Raw genomic sequence first — 18,192 nt, 5'->3', positions numbered from 1 at the left:
AACACAAAGGGGGAGACCATACACCTTATATAGGTAATCCATCACAAAAGTATTGTCTGCAAGAATTTTGATCTCTTTCCCTGAAAAGAAGAAAAAAAGACTTTGAGAGCTAGTCTCACTACGAAGTCTTGAGAAGAATGATAGGTAATCACTTCTCCTGAAGACTTTGCAAAGCACTGAAAAACTCAAACCCTGGGTGAGCACCTCAACTTTGAAGGTAAATAAATGTTTGTTACCTACTTCGTTTGAAGCTAAGTCTTCTGAAAGTGTTTCAACAAGTTCTCCAATTGCATCCATCTCTGCACACCCTGAGCAACGAGGCAATCTTGTCCTTCAACTAACCTTAATATTGATTACACTGCATGGTGTTTAAATATACAATTATTTGAGCCTTTCTAAAACACTTGGGTTGGGGAGTTAAAATGATTTCTAATAGGAGGACAACAAATTAGTGATTTTGATCTTCTACAGTAAACTTCAAGCATTTTTCTGTGACCAGGAGTAATCAGAATATGGAAATTTGCATCTTGCTGATCCAATGAGACTAATCAGTCTTCATTTTGCAAGGCTGAAAACTTGTGCAGAAGAGTAACCAACTTGATCTCCTGCTACCTGGGGAATTTCTTTGACAAACCTCAGGTCCAAAACAGGCCTTAAACAGTTGGAGGTTTTAAAGTGAATGGCAGAGAATGATCCCTGGCAATTATCTGCAAGATCCGTAACAGTTAAAGGAGAAAGGAGAGTTGTTGGTAATATGGAAGACCCTAATACATACTCCCTCAGTATAAATGTAAACAAAATAAAGTAATCTCCAGTGAGGGTGAGAGATTGCATCAGGATGATTTATTTTTAGTTCTCCCTTCTCCCTAAAGTTGGGGTATGTCCGAACCATCCTTATGGTACCCTGATAATCAATTTAGTTTACAATCATCTCCAAGACTCATTGGTATGAGGTCATCATTTGTCACTGACTCAAGAAACTAAACTGTTCCTTGACTGGTGTCTTGTGATACTACAAAGCACGAAAGTCAAAGAGGCATAGCAGGTAGAGTTGATGAAGATGGCACATTCTGCTGCTCACCTTCCCCTGAAGCTCTGACTCTGAAGGAGCAAGACAATTACTGCTGCTGCATGTGTGCAACTGGTTCCTGCTGAATTGGTTCCTCAAACCATGGACTCCCTGTACTGGTGATTTTTTTAGATTGTGAGGACAATCCCAAAGCCCTCGCTGTTGCTATAATATCTTTCACTCTTTCCAGGGAGTCCTCTGCCTTCTTTCTAAAGAACTGATATCCATCAAGCACCATGTCCAGCAATAGAGGCTGCACTTCCACAGAGAAGCTGGCTGTGCACATCCACGAATGCCTGAGCTGTACATTGACTGAGCCCATAGCATACGCCACAGAATCAACTGTATCCAACGAGTCTGTATGGACTGTTTAGAAGGGTTCAACCCATCCTCGCATAACTCAGCAAAGGATTTCCTCATACGTTTAGGCAGACTTGGAACAGCCAAAGCTGCCTTCTCCCACTGAGCTTGATTAGATCTTTAAAGAAGAGTACAGGTCCAGGTTTATGAAACAGTTACCACTTCAACTTGTGGGTCAGTAACTGGTCAATGCTTTGTGACAACAAATATTCCATTGTGAAACCCAAATTGGAGAATGCCCCTTTCAAGCCCCCTCCTATTTGCAGTTTGTAATGGATTGAAAAATCTCTTTTGACTCGTAAAAGAGGTTTGATATATTTTAAAATAGTGCGTAAGGGTTACAAAGATCAAGTTTTTAAGAATCACAGGCTTTTCCACTGCAACAGCTTTGTATATGAGGCTCCCCGTCCAGTGGAATACAAGGAACGTGCCCTGACTTTTACTTAGGAACCAGTACTTGAACTACCAAACACTCAGGAGTAGGATGCTTATCCTACTGCTGCTTCATTGTTCGATTTTATCTCAATGCAGGAATGATTCGTAAGATGAGTGGATTTCCATGTTGCTTCATTACATGTCTTTCATAAGTCTAATTCCAGAAAACACCCGCTGCAGCTACCATTCCATTTGTCGAATGAGCACAAACTATGCCACTGATTGGCCTACCCATGCTGTCATGAGCAAGAACAATGCAAGAAACAATCTATTTAACAAGAGACCACTTATACAGGAGTCAGCCTTTATTCACTTGTCCAAAACTGACAAATAACAGATTTCACTTTTGAAACCTTTCTGGACAATTTAAATAAAATGTAAGGCATCTCTCAACATTTAAGGAATGCAGAGATTGTTTAGCAGTAGTCACTGGATTTCAGAAAAAAAGTTGGCAATACAATGCATTTATTTAACTGGAAAGACAATGGTACCTTTGGAATGAATTACGCATTTGTTGTAAGAATTACCTTATTTTTAAAGAAACAAAAGTATGGATCTTTAACTAACAAATATCCACTACAAATGGCAGATAGTGTGAGGAGAGTGGATCACAGGGATGTTTCAATATTATAGCCAGAAGTGTATTCAGCTCCCACCTGGAGAAATGTGCCCATGGGGGGGAAATGATCACAACAAACCATTGGTGTACTCTTTAATTAATGTCTCTAAGAAAATAAATGGGTGCTCAGCTGCTCTTAAATAACAGAAAATTGCCACCACATATACTCTGATCAATCAATCAGGATTTTAAGCGCATCTCTTCTGTATGGGAGTCGGTGGAGTTTCCTGAGATGAGGTGCGATGTGGGTACGTCAGGGAAGGCTGAGGATGAGTCCGGCTGTGCCATTCTGTATGGTCTGAAGTCTCTGTAGGAGGTGTGTGGAGATTCCTACATAGAGGGCATTGCCGTAGATCAGTCGGCTGATGAAGAGGGCTTGTGTCACGGTGCGTCCTGTGTGCTAAGAATTATAAGTAGATGGTTCTCTCACAGAAATTCTTTATGGTACACCTCAGGAATATCTAAAGCACCAAATTCTAAGGGCCCGATTAAGGGTTTTGCAGACAGAATAAAGGCAAAGTGGAGGAGAACTTTACGTCTGCCACCCTGTCTTTACTCCGTACGCCAAATTGATAGATGACTGCCAGTCCGGCAGTCAGCTCTGTACATTAACAGGAACCGCCGTCATGGGGGTTCCTGTCAATGTTAGAAACCTTTGATGGATGGCACCGTCAATCATGACTGCAGGCCATTAAATGTGTTCTACCATGCTGTGGGGGTTAATGTTTTTTTTCCTGTCCCTCAGAAGGTATTACTCTTTTGGTGCAAGCCAGACTCAAAATTTGGAGGGCAGACCGAGAGATTGGTGGAGAGGGTGCTCGGTTGCTGTTACAAATGAACACCCTCTCGCTAAAACTCTAGAGCAGCCCTAAGTCTTGAGAAGCTACACTTTTAGGTGCAGGGAGTAAGGACTGTGATGCAGAATTAGGATGCAGTAATTTGTCAGGAGAAAAGGATCTGGCTTGAACTGTACTGAGATTTGTATTCTCAACTTCCAAAGCTCTAAAAAGCAGTGTTGTCTCGACCACGTTGGTACTATAAGAACCACCTTACAGGGCGTTGTCCTTATGTTGCAAAGAACTTGGGAAACTAGTAGAACCGGAGAAAATGCGTACATTAATTTCACCTTCCAGTTGATCAAAAAGGCTTACTCTTTGGATCCCAGGATGGATGATCTTCTCGTGAATAGGAGCACTTGCAATTCTGATGTGTCACAAACATCTCCCAATCTGGTGTGCCCCATTGATTAAAGATGAGACCAAACTGTCTATCATCCAATCTCGGTAACTAGATGACGGAGAACGTTTGCACAGGCATTCTTCAGTCCTGGTACAGCACTCCACATAAAGGTCCACTTGGTTTTCTATGGCCCACAACCAAATGAGCTTCTAGAGATAGTGGGAGAGATCTTTTACTGTTTTGCGTACGCGTGTAGTATATAGTTGTGCTTTTGTCTGTTTGTATCCACACTCGAGTGTCATTCACCTGAGGCCTTGAGGGCCAACCTCAGCTCTGAGTTCTAAAAAGTTGATGTGAAGTTTGGATTCCAACTGAGACCAGTTTCCCCTGACATAGATTCTGATGAAATGTGCTCCTTAGTCTATTTGTGACGCACCAGTCTTCAAGATAAATCATGGTCTTGTGCAAGTCAGTGTTTACCCACTAACATATTATCCCTATGTAGCCCCCAAGTGAGCAAGCCGTTTATTATTCTTGTTATATTATTATATCCCAGTCTACTCCTTCCTGGCACCAATGAGCATTTATCTTCTCCTGAATTGGTCTCATCCTTAGACTGCATGAAGGAATTAAAAAGAAAGCATGCACCCTATCAGCATTTTACATTTCCTGACAGTCACTTTTTGTGTGTGACTAGATAGTGGATGCTCTTAGTTGGTGCTACGTACTTCTCTCGCTGTTGCAAACACTTTCATAGTGCAAGTGTTGATGTTTACCCCAGGAAACAGGGAGTTTATTGGAATTAGAATCTATTTTCTTGCAACTTTGTCGAGTCCTAGAGAAGAAAAGAAGGATGTTGTTTTTTGTACTGCTAAAGAGGTCAGAAAGGAGTAGGGATCTTTGATTAGGGAGTTGTCCACATACTGGTAGATGGAAAAGCCTTGGAATTGTAACCAGGCTGCTACTGGCGTCATGCACTTGCTGAAGATTCTTGGTGCTGATTTCAAGTCAAATGAGAGCACAATGAAGTGATAATGCAGGGCGATTACTGTGAAGCGCATACATTTGCTGTGATTTGGGTGAATCTGTATGTTGAAATAAGTATCCTCTAAGTGTACAGTTGGCAGAAAATCACTCTTGTGGATAAAAGGGAGGATGTCTTGGAAAGTGATCATCCAGAATCTTTGTTTCTTTAGAGATTTGTTTAGCTTCCCTAAGCCTGAAACTGGACACTAGTCTCATGATATTTTTAGTATAAGAATTAAATGTGACCTAAAATCCCTTACAAGTCTGAATGTGTGGAACAAACTCTATTGCCCTTTTGCTGAAAGATTTTGATATTTCTCCTTTCAGTTCTTAAATTCTTGATTGTCTATTTCTTTATGAGAGGGTGATCCAGAGAAATAATGACAAACTGTACAATGTACATCTTCGGGGGATGGGACGGTATAGAGAAAGGAGGTTTAGAGTCTCATTTACTGCTGAATGGATTATAATTGTACATTTCTAACCTCGAACGTAAGCGGTCTGGGGCAGCCCGGAGCTCCTCCTCTGTTCTTGGACCTCCAAAAGAAACCCTAAGGCGAAGGCGTCTGGAGAGCCCCCATAGCTTTTGCTGTATCTGTGTCCGTCTGTATCTTCCTGAGCATCTGGTCAACCTGAGGTCCGAAGAGGTGTTCTCCATCGAAGAAGAGGCTAAGCAGATGCTGCTGTACTTCTGGTTTGAAGCCAGAGACAAGCAGCCAGGCATGGTGGCAAATAAGGACGCTGGAGTTGATACCCCACAATGCAGTGTTAGAGGTGCCCAGGGCATACCAAATGGTGATGTTGGAGATGGTCTTACCCTCAGAAACGAGCTCTTGGACATATGTCCTGTACTGCTCTGGGAGGTGTAGAAGGAGCTTCTCCATTTCATCCCATTATGCCCAATTGTACCGAAGAGCAGGCTGAAGGAACTGGCGATGCACCAATCAGTTGCTGAGTGAGATGGGAACCCTCTTACCAGTCACATCGATCTTCCTGTTCTCCTTGTCTGGTGTAGTGCTGGCGCCGGTGGCCTAGGCGTTGGCATGCTTAAGGGATATATGAACTACGAGGGAGTCCGGAGGCATTTGACTTCTGATATATGGGAGGGTCTAAGGGGGAGGGATTGTACTTTTCATCTAGCCCGGGTTTGACCACCCTGGCTTTAATAGACTCCTTGAATACTTCAGAAGCTGTCTTTAGCACTCCCTTGACATAGGGAGGAATTGTAAAGAACACTCAGTGGAGGAGGGCTTCTCTAAGAGGAAATTCTCATCTTCTTGGACCTTGTGCATCCCCACTTTATGAAAGGTGGCAGTCCGATGCAGAACCTCATGGTAAGAGGTAATGTCATTAGTAGGTATGGTTTGGCAGGGTAAAGGTCCAGGTCCTTCTCAACATCATAGTTGTCCCACAGGTCATCATGGGGCTTAAGGTCAATTGGGGCCTCACAGAGATCTAGTGGGTAACTTGGACCACCCACTAACCCCCTCTGAGGTAATAATGTAAGGAACCCTCTTGTGATTCATGCTTCCCAGTGTTTAAAGAACAGCAGGGAGAGGAGAAGGGGGGCAGAGGAGGAGGAGAAGGATGGTGTCTAGGAGGTAGAGGTCTGCTACCCATATCCTGGTGCTTTCTGGTCTTGGCTGGTGGTTCTGACTCCAGTGCAAGAGCATTATCAAAAGTCAACTTCCTCTTGTGAGGGATAGATGCCTGAGCCTTTGGTGGAGGCTGGGAGAGGATCATGCCAGCTTGTGGGTGAATGAGAATCCTCTTCTAACTGTATTGAGCTCCTCCTCTAAATTCTGCAGGATGGGCTGGTCCCTAGATGCTGTGAATGACAGGTTGTGGGCAATAGGCATTTCGGCCGCAAGACTGGTTTCTGTCTCGCTGGCACCGAGGGGGTTTAGGGGTAGATTAAGGTCCTGATTACGATCTTGGCAGGCAGGGTTACTCCATCACAAATGTGACGGATATCCCGTCCGCCGAATTACAATTACAATATAACGTATGTAACTTGTAATACTGCAAAGAGGGATATCCGTCATGGTTGTGAGGGAGTATCCCATCTGCCAAGATAGTAATCAGGCCCCAAGTCTTCAGAAAAAGCTCTCGACATTGAAGGTGTTGTCAGCACAGGGATCAGAATCTTCTGCGGTTGTTTTAGTAACGGAGAGTGGCTCGGAGTAGGTTACAATGCGTGTTTTATGTGGCAACAATGGCCCTCTGGCAGTGGCGGACCGGAAGCCTGATGTTGGGCGTCAGGGCTGAAGTCCCGACGGCCCTATTCATTGATGGGACAGAAATGGAGGGACGGATGGCATACTTATGGTTACTGTGCCCTGGACCTTGAGGACCTGTACTTCTTCTATCTCTGACTCAGAATTGAAGCTCAGCTTGGGGCTGCTCACCTAAGGAATCCAGACCCTTGTCCCCCGGGTTGTCCCTGCCCACCAAGAGGTCGGGAATGTTATCTTCCTTCTGCTGTACAATGGGTCGTCAAGCAAGATGTTGATAGCAAAATTTATTTTTAGAACAGAAAGCAAGGCAGGAAGAGCAGGAAGCCTCAGCGTGCTCCAGAGACAGACAGGGGTTGATAACCTAATGAAGGTTTGTCCAGGGATACTTTGCACGATTGTGGACAGCTCTGGAATGGAGTTCTTTCCATCACGCAATCAACATTTTCATGGAGTAAAACGTTAAGGAAGGCCCTAAAAGGGGAAAGGACACAGAGGATGGCATTGACTAAAACCATGGTCGTCGAGTACAACAAAGGTTGCAACAACATCGAAAGGTGTTGCAAACACCAACGGTTTTCACCAATGTGAACATAGAATCTTAAAATCGCTTGGAGACAAACACCATGAGGCGTCGACCCAGAGCTTGTCGGAGGCCCAGCGGTGGAAAAAAAACATTCCAACAATGAACCAATGCCTGTGCGCATTACTAGTATTAGGAGCAGTCACTATATCAGGGTTACTCATAGTACGGCCCGCGGGCCGCCAGCGGCCCGGACTCTGAGACTCTGCCCTGTGGGGGCCGGGGGATTTCAGTGATTGTCAAAGTGGAGATGCAGGGGCCTAAGAGGTGAAATACAACAACGTTTATTATTATGCAAATGGTCTTTTAACGACCTGTGAAGTACTGGGGTGCGGTGCGGCTGTGTGTGAGTGCTGGGAAGCTGTCTCAGGGGGGCTGTGTGTGCACGCTGGGAAGCTGTCTCAGCCCAGGCTGAGGGCTGACACACACACGGGCGAGATGACAGAGAGAGGGAGACAGAGGGAGAGGGAGGGAGACAGAGGGAGGGAGAGAGACAGGGAGAGAGACAGGGAGAGATAAAGGGAGGGAGACAGAGAGAGAGAGAGACGGAGGGAGGGAGACAGAGGGAGGGAGACAGAGGGAGGGAGGGAGATGGAGGGGGACAGAAGGAGGGAGAGGGAGGGAGGGAGAGGGAGGGAGACAGGTAGGGAGGGAGACGGAGGGAGACAGACGGAGGGAGGGAGACAGAGGGAGACAGGGAGGGAGAGAGACAGGGAGGGAGGGAGACGGAGGGAGGGAGACGGAGGCAGGGAGACATACGGAGGGAGACAGAGAGAGAGGGAGACAGAGGGAGAGAGACAGAGGGAGAGGGAGGGAGACAGAGGGAGAGAGACAGAGGGAGAGGGAGGGAGACGGAGGGAGGGAGATGGAGTGAGACAGAGGGAGGGAGGGAGAGGGAGGGAGGGAGGGAGACGGAGGGAGGAAGGCGAAGGGAGGGAGATGGCGGGGGACGGAAGGAGGGAGAGGGAAGGAGAGAGAGGGAGGGAGAGAGAGGGAGGGAGACAGAGGGAGACAGGGAGGGAGACAAAGGGAGAGGGAGGAAGACGGAGGGAGACAGGGAGGGAGAGAGACAGGGAGGGAGAGAGACAGGGAGGGAGACGGAGGAAGGGAGACGTACAGAGGGAGAGAGAGGGAGACAGAGGGAGAGAGACAGAGGGAGGGAGACAGCGGGAGGGAGACAGAAGGAGGGAGACAGAAGGAGGGAGACACAGAGAGGGAGACAGAGAGGGAGAAAGAGAGGGAGACAGAGAGGGAGACAGAGAGGGAGACAGAGGGAGGACGACAGAGGGAGGGCGACAGAGGGAGGGCGACAGAGGGAGGAGGGCGACAGAGGGAGGAGGGCGACGGAGGGAGGACGACGGAGGGAGAGAGACGGGGAGAGACAAGGAGAGAGACGGAGAGAGACAGGGGGAGAGAGACAGGGGGAGGGAGGGAGAGGGAGGGAGAGAGAGGGAGGGGGAGAGGGAGAGAGAGAGAGAGAGAGATCTGTGTATGCTGGTTCTGGTGGCTCAGTGGACGAAGGCGTCTGCTGCAGGGACCTGTGTTCCACCTCATGGTCCCAATTTTTTTTTGCTTTAGCCCCGCCCCTCCCCCTCTGACCCCGCCCCACTGGTGTGGCCCTCGGCCACAAACCACACTGTAAATTTGGCCCCCGAGAGAAAGTTTGTGACTACCCATGCACTATATCTTGTGACTAGAAAGACTTAAAACAAAAAATTAAAAATACAAGTTGCACATGTCCAAGCCCAACACTAGATGGCAGTAGTATGCACGGTATGTGTATCTGCAGTTGTATATGCCACAAACACAATTTTATAAAAGTAAAAAAAATCTTTACGATAGAGGAAAAAATATTCAAACAAAAGATTAAAAATACAACAAAAGTTGAAAAGCATGTTGTTTCAGAATAAAAACCTTGCGCAAAACTCAAGGCGATATATAGCAATCCTGCGCTCATGTAGTCGAATAAATTCTGCGGAGTGCCTTCTCTGGGAGTTAGCGCTTTGGAAGCTTGCTGCTTCTAAAAGGAACATTTATTTTTCTTACAGGACAGCTGAATGTAATTCTTTTTATTGTATATGTTTTGAATTGAGAGCAGGAAAAGAAAAAATATTTAATATTTATTTTTAAGTGTTTTTACCTGGGCTTATAGGTTAGGAGTGTTCTAAAGTGTCTGAACCTGGTTAGGGCCCATTAATGAAGAATTCAAGGAGAGACTACGAACAAGGCCAGAAATGCAGATGTGAAGATGATGAGACAGTGAGTCTGACATCATCATAGAACAGTGACAATACCCAGTTGATAAACCGCAACCATATCAGGCCCTGCAAAAGGGGTCTTGTTGTATTTGCAACATTTCACCTTCTGAAGTACAATTATTAGTTACATTGCAACAAGCAAAATGAATAAAAGGCTGTAAAATTAACTGTCTTACTCATCCTATTGCGCTTAAATTCAGATGCACTACAAATCTGCTTGGTCTGACAGCACTTTTAAAAGCCTGGCAGAATTTACTCCTCTCTTCAACCTACCACAAAGCTTTCTTGATATTAAGGTGGAGGCACCTTTTCATGTAGGTGTTAACTTAATACAGAGGTATTAATTCCTTGAGATATACGAAAGCATAATACAGGAATGGAGCTTTCTCCAACCCTTCACTGCCACAGGTTCTTTGAAACTCTGGCGTACCTCCTCCAATTTTGACGTGTTGGACATCAATGACAACCACTCTAGGCAGAAGCGGATCTTCCCAGATGCTGCTTCTTCAAGCGTATACCACTGCAAGAGAAGAGGGGACAAATCAAGTCCACGCTATGAAATACTGTCACTGACAGTCAGGCTATTTAAGTCAATGAGTCTGAAAATATCTGCCCCTTAATTGTCAAGTTCAGTTCATTAAGCCATACTGACTCTCTTTCTCTGCCCTCCTTTCTCAGTTGGTCTCCATATCCCTTAAACAGCAACATAGTCACACTGCACCCAAGAAGCCCTTCCTCTTCTCACCTTGTCCACTATACGTGCCTTTTTCACTTCTCCAAGATCAAGCTTCATCCTGGAAAGTGGGAGGGAAGGGATAGAGCAGATGTAAAACTACAAATCTGAGTCGAAGTTGTGATGCCATTGAATGAGAGGGCAGGGGAACTGTTCATCCAAGGAGAAGTCAGAAGAACATTTTCCCACACTCCCAACCAAAGTCACACATGCTTCAGAATACATACACGCTAAAAGAAAATTATACTTGCCTGCCAATGAAATCATCCTTGTCAGGGTCCTTGTCAAACACTTCAACCTCCAGCTCCTGCCCAGGGACCTCATGAACAATAGCCTGTCAAGAGCAGAGGACAGCTGTGACTGATAATCTTCACCAAACAACATGTTCTCCCACAGGAGAACTTAACCCAAGCCAGGAAAGGGCCTTAGTTGTCATATCAAGCTTATATCATCCAACTGAAGGCTGCTTTGGTTGCCCCTAAAGTTCCATATACCTCACCCGGTTAGCTCAGGAAATCTACATTGATGCCCCTACACAGTCATACTGGATGCACACCTGCTACAAGGATACACAGAACCAATCTCTTGGGCCTTTTCCTCCATGAACATCCAGGATTTCTCACCTCGTACATCTCCATCCATTTGGGGTTAACCTCATTGTCGACGGTTTTGCTGGTGAAAATCTGTGTGCCCACGCGGACTACAGCATAAGGGTCCGACTTCCCAGATACGAATCCCTTAACTTTCAGATCCTTGTTTGGAAGGTTTGAGGCCTCCAACAAATGGATTCGGACAATGCCCTGTAGACAGCAGAGAGAAGAAACAATGACTCTACAAACTCAAGCGTGCCCTCATCAGCCAACGCCGCCTACATTGTCAATTCACTTTGTGCAGTAAGCAGTAAGATAAGACATACCCTTGGCAATGGACAGCGCAATTCCGCCAGTGGAAGATCATTGACCAAGGCAACAGTAAGACGGTTGGGCAGCACCATCGTCCAAGCTATGATGTCCAAGACCATCGTGTCCGACATGACGCTAGAGAAACAAAGGATGAAAGTCAGCAACTTTAAATGCTTAAGCAGGGATCGCAATGTACTTCTTTTAATCTTTCAGGAAAATCAATCATAAACATGCAACTAACTAGATGCAGGGCTTCAGTGACCTCTTTCAGAAGGTCATACCCACCAATCTCCTCCCTTCCCCCACAAATCACTGACCCGGAGGTCATGTGCATATTTGGTGAGTTTACTAGCATCACCAATCACCAGTTACACCAGTGAACAGTGTCTCAGCCCCCTGTCACCTGTTCACTGTGCCGTCACTTCAATAGGAACACCTTAGTCAGTCTTTGAAATTATCAAAACTTTATCCTGATTTCAGATAATAATCCTTTTTTGAAATGAGAAATAAATACATTAATACCTTATTGGTAAGAAGGTTTCCTTAATTTACTATTGCTGGGGAAGTCAAGGGCCACACTTTCCCCACAAGGACCGTTGGTGTTACTAATTATTATCCACCTTTTTTCTTGCAAAGTGAGGACAGAGGAGGCTGAGGTGAGCTACTGACTGGCATGCCGTGGAAAACAATTAAGAGCAAGGACTGTCTCAGAGGTATGTAGCTCTAAGACGCCCTGGTATGCAGAATCAGGAAGTGTGTGGATGATGGATGACCTTTCACCCAATGGAAGATGACCAGTCAATGCCTCATTCCCTGCTGAGGGGGGAAGCGAGTCCTTTTACCCAGGAATGCATAGCTGTTACAACACAATAAGCTAGGGAACCTTGAAGATCAGTAGTCGACCACTGGCCCTGGAATGAGGAAAATATATGCAAACACCATAGAGAATCCTCTGGTAAAAACACAATAAGCTAGGGAACCTAGATGACCAGTAGTCGACCACTGACCCTGGAATGAGGAAAATATATACAAACACCATATAGAATCCTCTCGAAACCCCCTCGCCCCATTCTACGCCCTCTAATTGTGATGTTGTCACAAAATGTGGGTCTGAGATGATTCTAAGGACCAGACAGTGCTGCCCACACAATGAGAAAAGGCTGGCCTCCTTTGGTCTGGAAGAACTGACTGAGTAAAAGTGCCTTCTCTAAGAAATAACCAGCACAATGCCCGAAGTTTCTACATGTTATGTTATTTTAACTTAATATTGCACCCAAATCAACCCCTAAAGGTTATCTCGGCGCGGGACAACGGGCAGAGGACAGGCTGAGAAGTGGGTTCTGAGTGTTCTCTTCAGACAAGTGACTCTGACCCATCACTGATGGATGAAAGAATCGAAAATCACTTTGAAACACAAAATAGACACTGTATCCTAGACTTGCGTGCAGACCTACAGAATGTTTCTGAGAGGATGTGGACAGTGGAAAACAACATACAGGAACCATCCACAGACACCACTACTATGAAGGAGATTTATCTGCTGAAAGAAGATGTCGAGCGAGTTGCGAATTTGTGGTGAATAAGAGGCAAGTTGCTCTCGTATATACAAGATTTGCATAGCTGGAGCGCCAAAATCAGCCCTATGGAATAAACTATGGGAAAAAGTGCTGCAACCGAGGGGATTATTAAAAATATTTTCAGTAAACAGAGCACAACCTGTAGGTTAAGCCTAGGGCAATCATCACCCAAATCCTCAATTTCAGGGACAGGGATGCAAAACGACAAGCAGCACGATCAAAATGCAGATTAAGGCATGTAAACGCGTAGATGCTTTCCCCAGGTTTCACTGAGGCGATTCAACACCAATGAAGAACATTTGACATAATACCATAGTTACGAAATGAGAACTAAAGTATATTCTGATGTACGCAGCTTGATTCAGAATCCCAGCTGCGGTGAAATACTAGTATTTCACATCAATGGATGAGGTGTGAGATTGTCTGGAGGGTTGAAGACCATGTAGGACCACAAAATTACACACCCATCTGAAGTTGAGAAGTAGAGAGAGAAAGACCTGGGTGGCAAGCCAAAGAACGTGATCCAGTAATAAAGAGCGGACACTATGAAGGTTTCACTTAGAGAGAAGCCACTTCATGATGGGTGATAAAATGCTAGAGGGGCCTACTCCACAACAGACATGCAAGCACAGAGAATCATGATGGTCCACATGCATTGTGCTTTGAATGCGGAGCCAGGACAAAGACAACATGCACCCTAGAAGGTGTTACAAGATGAGAACACAATGCCTGGGTAGATGAGTAGTGGGAGTGATAAGGGTGATTCTCCCACGCTAAGCTTTTACCTGATTAAGAGCTCTTGTAATTCCTGAGGGAAATAGTTTAATAGGTTATGGCCAATGGGTATCTGGCACCTGATAGACCTCCTATGAACAGAACATAGAAGGTGGTCTTTCTCACACTCCTGAAAAAACAACATTTTTTTCTCAGGAAAATCAGGCAAGCTGTGAATTGGGGAGGTGGGTAGTGCAGATCCGACAGTGCAGGCACTGTAGTGGTGTTGACGGGCAGAGGGAACAGATGATACACATGAACAAACAACATTGCTGGGAAACAAGACTCTGGGTGAAGTTACAATAACTTGCAGGAATAACTCCATTATGTACAGTGGTAAATGGTTATATAAAAGAGACCAGTGTGGATTCCCTTTACGTGCATCTCTTGGAATATCAATGGGATGGGGCAAAATATTAAAAGAGGAGTAGTGTCTAACATGATCCACAGACATGGACCAGATAGAGTGTTCTTCCAGGAATCCATTTAGTTGGGCACAAATGGACAGGCTCTCGGTAGCAAGACTTATAAATCCCTGGTACATACCGTATTTACAGTGGGCTCAAGAGGCGTAGCCAACCTAGGTAAAAACAACGATGCCAATCATAATAGACAGCACCTGGGCCAACATGTGTGAGTGTACGGAGACAGCAGTGGGGAATGGAGTAGGGTACAGATTACTCTAAAATCTGTATTTCTACAGCTAAGACTATAAGCTGATACCATTGTCAGACTTGGATCTAAAATAGCACAAATAACAAGCGGCATAGTAATCAAGGGTGGAGTCTTGCATATGAGGATGACTGCCCAGCTAGATAGAACAGGGGTAGGGAAGGGGTCACTCTCTAGTGCCAAAAGCATAAGGAGGTTTGCCAATGTTAGTAGTTCACCAACTGTGCGCCATGGCTCCCTGGGTAGCCGCCAAACCTAGCCAGGGGAGCCGCACTCCAAGCACTTGAAGGCATTTAATCTTGAAGGGTCTGTTGGCTTCAGTTAAACTAATTAGACTTAAACGCATGATGTCAATGATTTGTAAGTGACATGCCTAAAGCTGTAAACGTAGTGCCTAATTGATGGCATGTCGAGGGAGATGACCTCCATATTTCACTGGATCTTCACTTTCCAACACTCACAAAGTAAGCGGAAGATGCCTGATTTATTTAATTGGACTCGTTAATAGCTTAGTTTTTTTCCAAATGCATTTTACACCAATGCAAGTTATCAGGGAAGTACATTTGTCCTGTCTATTGCATTAAGTATTATTGAATATTGACACTTGTACTTGAACCATAGGTACTTCCAGTACATATTTCTTTCAGTACACACACATTTCCAGATAGACCTGCTCTCTCCCTGAGCACAGGGAAGTAAAACGCCATAAAGGACATAATGGCAACATTTGGAAGCAAGAAAGAGGGACGTTTAAATTTTTTTTTTAAAAATCAGAAGAATTTATTTGGCTTGCATTGATTTGGAGTCAATTTTAGGGAGAAGTCAGCAAAAATAAAGCTGTATGTGGTTTAAAAAATTGTGAGTTACCCTGCTGAGACAGATGTGTTGGCACGTATGACATGGGTAGAAATGGAAGTGCATGCAAATATTCAAGCGCAGAAACACTTTGGCAATGAGGCCTACATGCATAGCGGTGCAATCTAGCACTGCAAGTGGGATAAACAGTTTTGAGAGGGTACTCTAAAAAAGGCATGGGCAAAGAAGTGTAACTAGTAAGATTTTATTAGAGGCACTGCCATAGTAATACGAAACACCCAGCGTGTATGATTATAATACCTTCATCAGCTTCATCCCAATTATTTTCAGGGAGGAAAATGCAAGTACTCCTGAGGCCGGGCTTACATCCCCCCACGTTCCAAAAAGAATGTGGGGACAGTACAATCAGAAATAACCCTTTTGGATGCTTATAAAAGCATGATTAGAGGCGAAGCTTTAACAGGTGTAGTTTGGAAGAAATAGGAAAGGGAAAGGAAATCTAGGAGGCTGAAGATACTTTACTGTGGCTAGAACAACAAAACCTGGCATGTGGGGACCTCTAGATGCAAAGGCAGTTCAAACTTACTCTAGACTACACCTCCCTGTTCAATAATGAGACCAGAAACAAGTATATAACTGCATAAACACATCTTTAGGACATGAAATAAAGGAGAAAATCTCACAGCATGCCTCAAGTAAGTGATAGGAAGTTTAGAGGTGGATAAAGACAGTGAAAGGTAGACACCGAGCCATAATGCTAGGAAATGACAAGATAGCACATCGCTTACACTACTCTAGCTTTAGAGTGGCAGAATCTGACTCGCTAGGCTTTTTGTGGGAGCTGCTGAAACCCACACTCCCCTTCAGCAGATAAAAATATCCTAGAGACGTCATTGTCGATAGAGGAGATATCAGAGGCTAGATGAGCAGAAGGAGGGTTCCTGAACTGTATGGACTTTGGTCAGAATTCTTTAAGGGGGAGATGGTAAATTAGTGGACAACCATCATCATATGTTTAAGGGGAATAGAAAAGAAGGTAGCCTCCCTTAAAATTTGAGGATGGTGACAAGTCTATTAATACGCAAAGGGCCTGAATATAATGTGGTTAGTAAATTCCAACCCGTGTGTTATCCCCTTTTTACGCAGTTTGGAATTACAAGTCAAATGTTATTTTATGTATCTGATAATTATTGGATGTGTTAAGTACCTCAAGGTTCATTAAATTTCGACAGGGGTAACCTGACGAAATTTAACAGGGGAAAAGTATACGGCATTTACCATATCATCTGGATTTTGCGTTAAACACCAAAATCCACGTTATTCCTAATAAACTTGTAATAGGTGCTATTTAACACCCTTAATAAATAACATACCCTGTGGTATCGTTATTTATCAGGTGCGCTAACTAGCACCTATACTTGTAATCAAAGCCAAAGTTGGGACGCCAGGAATGAACTGTGAATTTTATAGGCCGATATTCCTAATGAATTTAAAAACTAAAATTCTAGCTAAGATTATGGCAAACTCCCTCCACAGTGTGATAGGCTCAGTGATACATGCAGATCAATTGGGTTTCGTGCCACACAACAGCACTAGACACAATCTCGGGAGGTTGTATGTGCGCCTGGAACACACGAGGAGGGTAACAGCTGTCTTGGTGCTAGATACAGCTAAGGCCTTTGACTCGGTAGAGAGGGCATATATGCTGTCAGTACTAAAGTGGGTTAGATATGGCCCGCAATTTGTATCCTGGGTTGATCTACTATACTCCAGTCCGATGACCAGGGGCTTTTAGGAGAATTTCAGTTGGACAGAGAAACAAGACAAGGATGTCCTCTCTCACAATTGATCTTCGCTCTAATTTTGAAACAGTTGGCAAGATGGATCTGGCAAGATGTCTTGCTTAAAGGGCTCAATGACACCATTGAGACAAGAGAATATCTTTATATGCAGGTGGCAGATTGGTATATGTCACTAACTTAGCTATCACTGTTGACACACTGCTGCATACTTTTCTGAGTATTTGGAAGGTATTGTGACTTCTGTATAAACTGGCATAAGTGCTGTATCCCCCTCTTAGCATGGGCCTACATGAGAGGATGCTTCTCCGGTTGTAAAATAGTGCTTGAGGTGTTTAAATAATTAGAGATCCATTTCATGAGAGATATGAATGAGAAAACTTGACACTTTTAAAAGGATAGCACTTGCTAAGTTTCAGTATCTTCTTCAGAACTCTCCATACTGGCAGCCAGAGATATTCTTCCCAAGGGTGGATGAGACGATCAACACCCTGTTGAGGAAGAGAAAGCCTCCAAGGATAGATCTGAACACAATGCCATTAGAAGTCTATGATGGTGGGAGCGCACTTCCCAATCAAAAATATTACTACTAGTTATCCCAATTAGTGGTGGTAAAGGACTGGGGCTTCACGTCCCAACAAGAACCAACATTCCAAATTGATCGGCATGCGAGGGGGAGCTTAGACACCCTGCAGCACTCTCTAAGACCATGCAGATAAAACATATGCAGTTCTTCATCGCCACAGTTATTAGGGTGTGGAAAAAATGCAGAAGAAAACTGGGAGGGAATGTCAAATTTATGGGACTCTTCCCACTATCAAGATTGAGGTGATCTGGAAGAATTGGGATAGCTGCCTGGGTTTTGCAGCTGTGACACAAATGGGATATCCACCTTGGGAGATGTATACGGACCAGTACGCCTGAAATCATTTGACCAGTTCCCAGCTGAATTCAGGATGGCGGGCATGGAAATGTTGAGGTACCTTAGTTTTCGACATGCATATTGGGTCCAGCACTCTCCGAGACCATGCAGGTTAAACAAATGTAGATCCACTTCGCCACAGTTGTTGAGGTGTGGAAAAAATGCACAAGAAAAATGGGATGGAATGACAAATTATATGGGACTCTTCCCACTATTAAGATTGAGGTGATTTGG

The 18,192-nt window shown here is 44.6% G+C and overlaps 1 protein-coding gene across 1 annotated transcript in view; it reads right to left on the bottom strand.

The window, feature by feature from the left end:
* ESYT1 (extended synaptotagmin 1) overlaps window positions 1–18,192 on the bottom strand; it is a 429,479-nt gene that overhangs the window by 228,153 nt on the left and 183,134 nt on the right. The window contains exons 8-12 of the mRNA XM_085600294.1: window positions 11,413–11,533; window positions 11,120–11,296; window positions 10,748–10,830; window positions 10,509–10,557; window positions 10,194–10,283 (exon numbers count right to left, since the gene is read on the bottom strand). Coding sequence (XP_085456420.1) covers window positions 10,194–10,283; window positions 10,509–10,557; window positions 10,748–10,830; window positions 11,120–11,296; window positions 11,413–11,533 — 520 coding nt within the window. The remainder of the gene's footprint in view (window positions 1–10,193; window positions 10,284–10,508; window positions 10,558–10,747; window positions 10,831–11,119; window positions 11,297–11,412; window positions 11,534–18,192) is intronic.

Source organism: Triturus cristatus, chromosome 4_2, assembly GCF_964204655.1.
Source record: "Triturus cristatus chromosome 4_2, aTriCri1.1, whole genome shotgun sequence".
Taxonomy (NCBI): domain Eukaryota; kingdom Metazoa; phylum Chordata; class Amphibia; order Caudata; family Salamandridae; genus Triturus; species Triturus cristatus.
The sequence above is the reverse complement of the archived record's forward strand: the minus strand, read 5'-3'. Positions and strand labels throughout refer to the sequence as shown.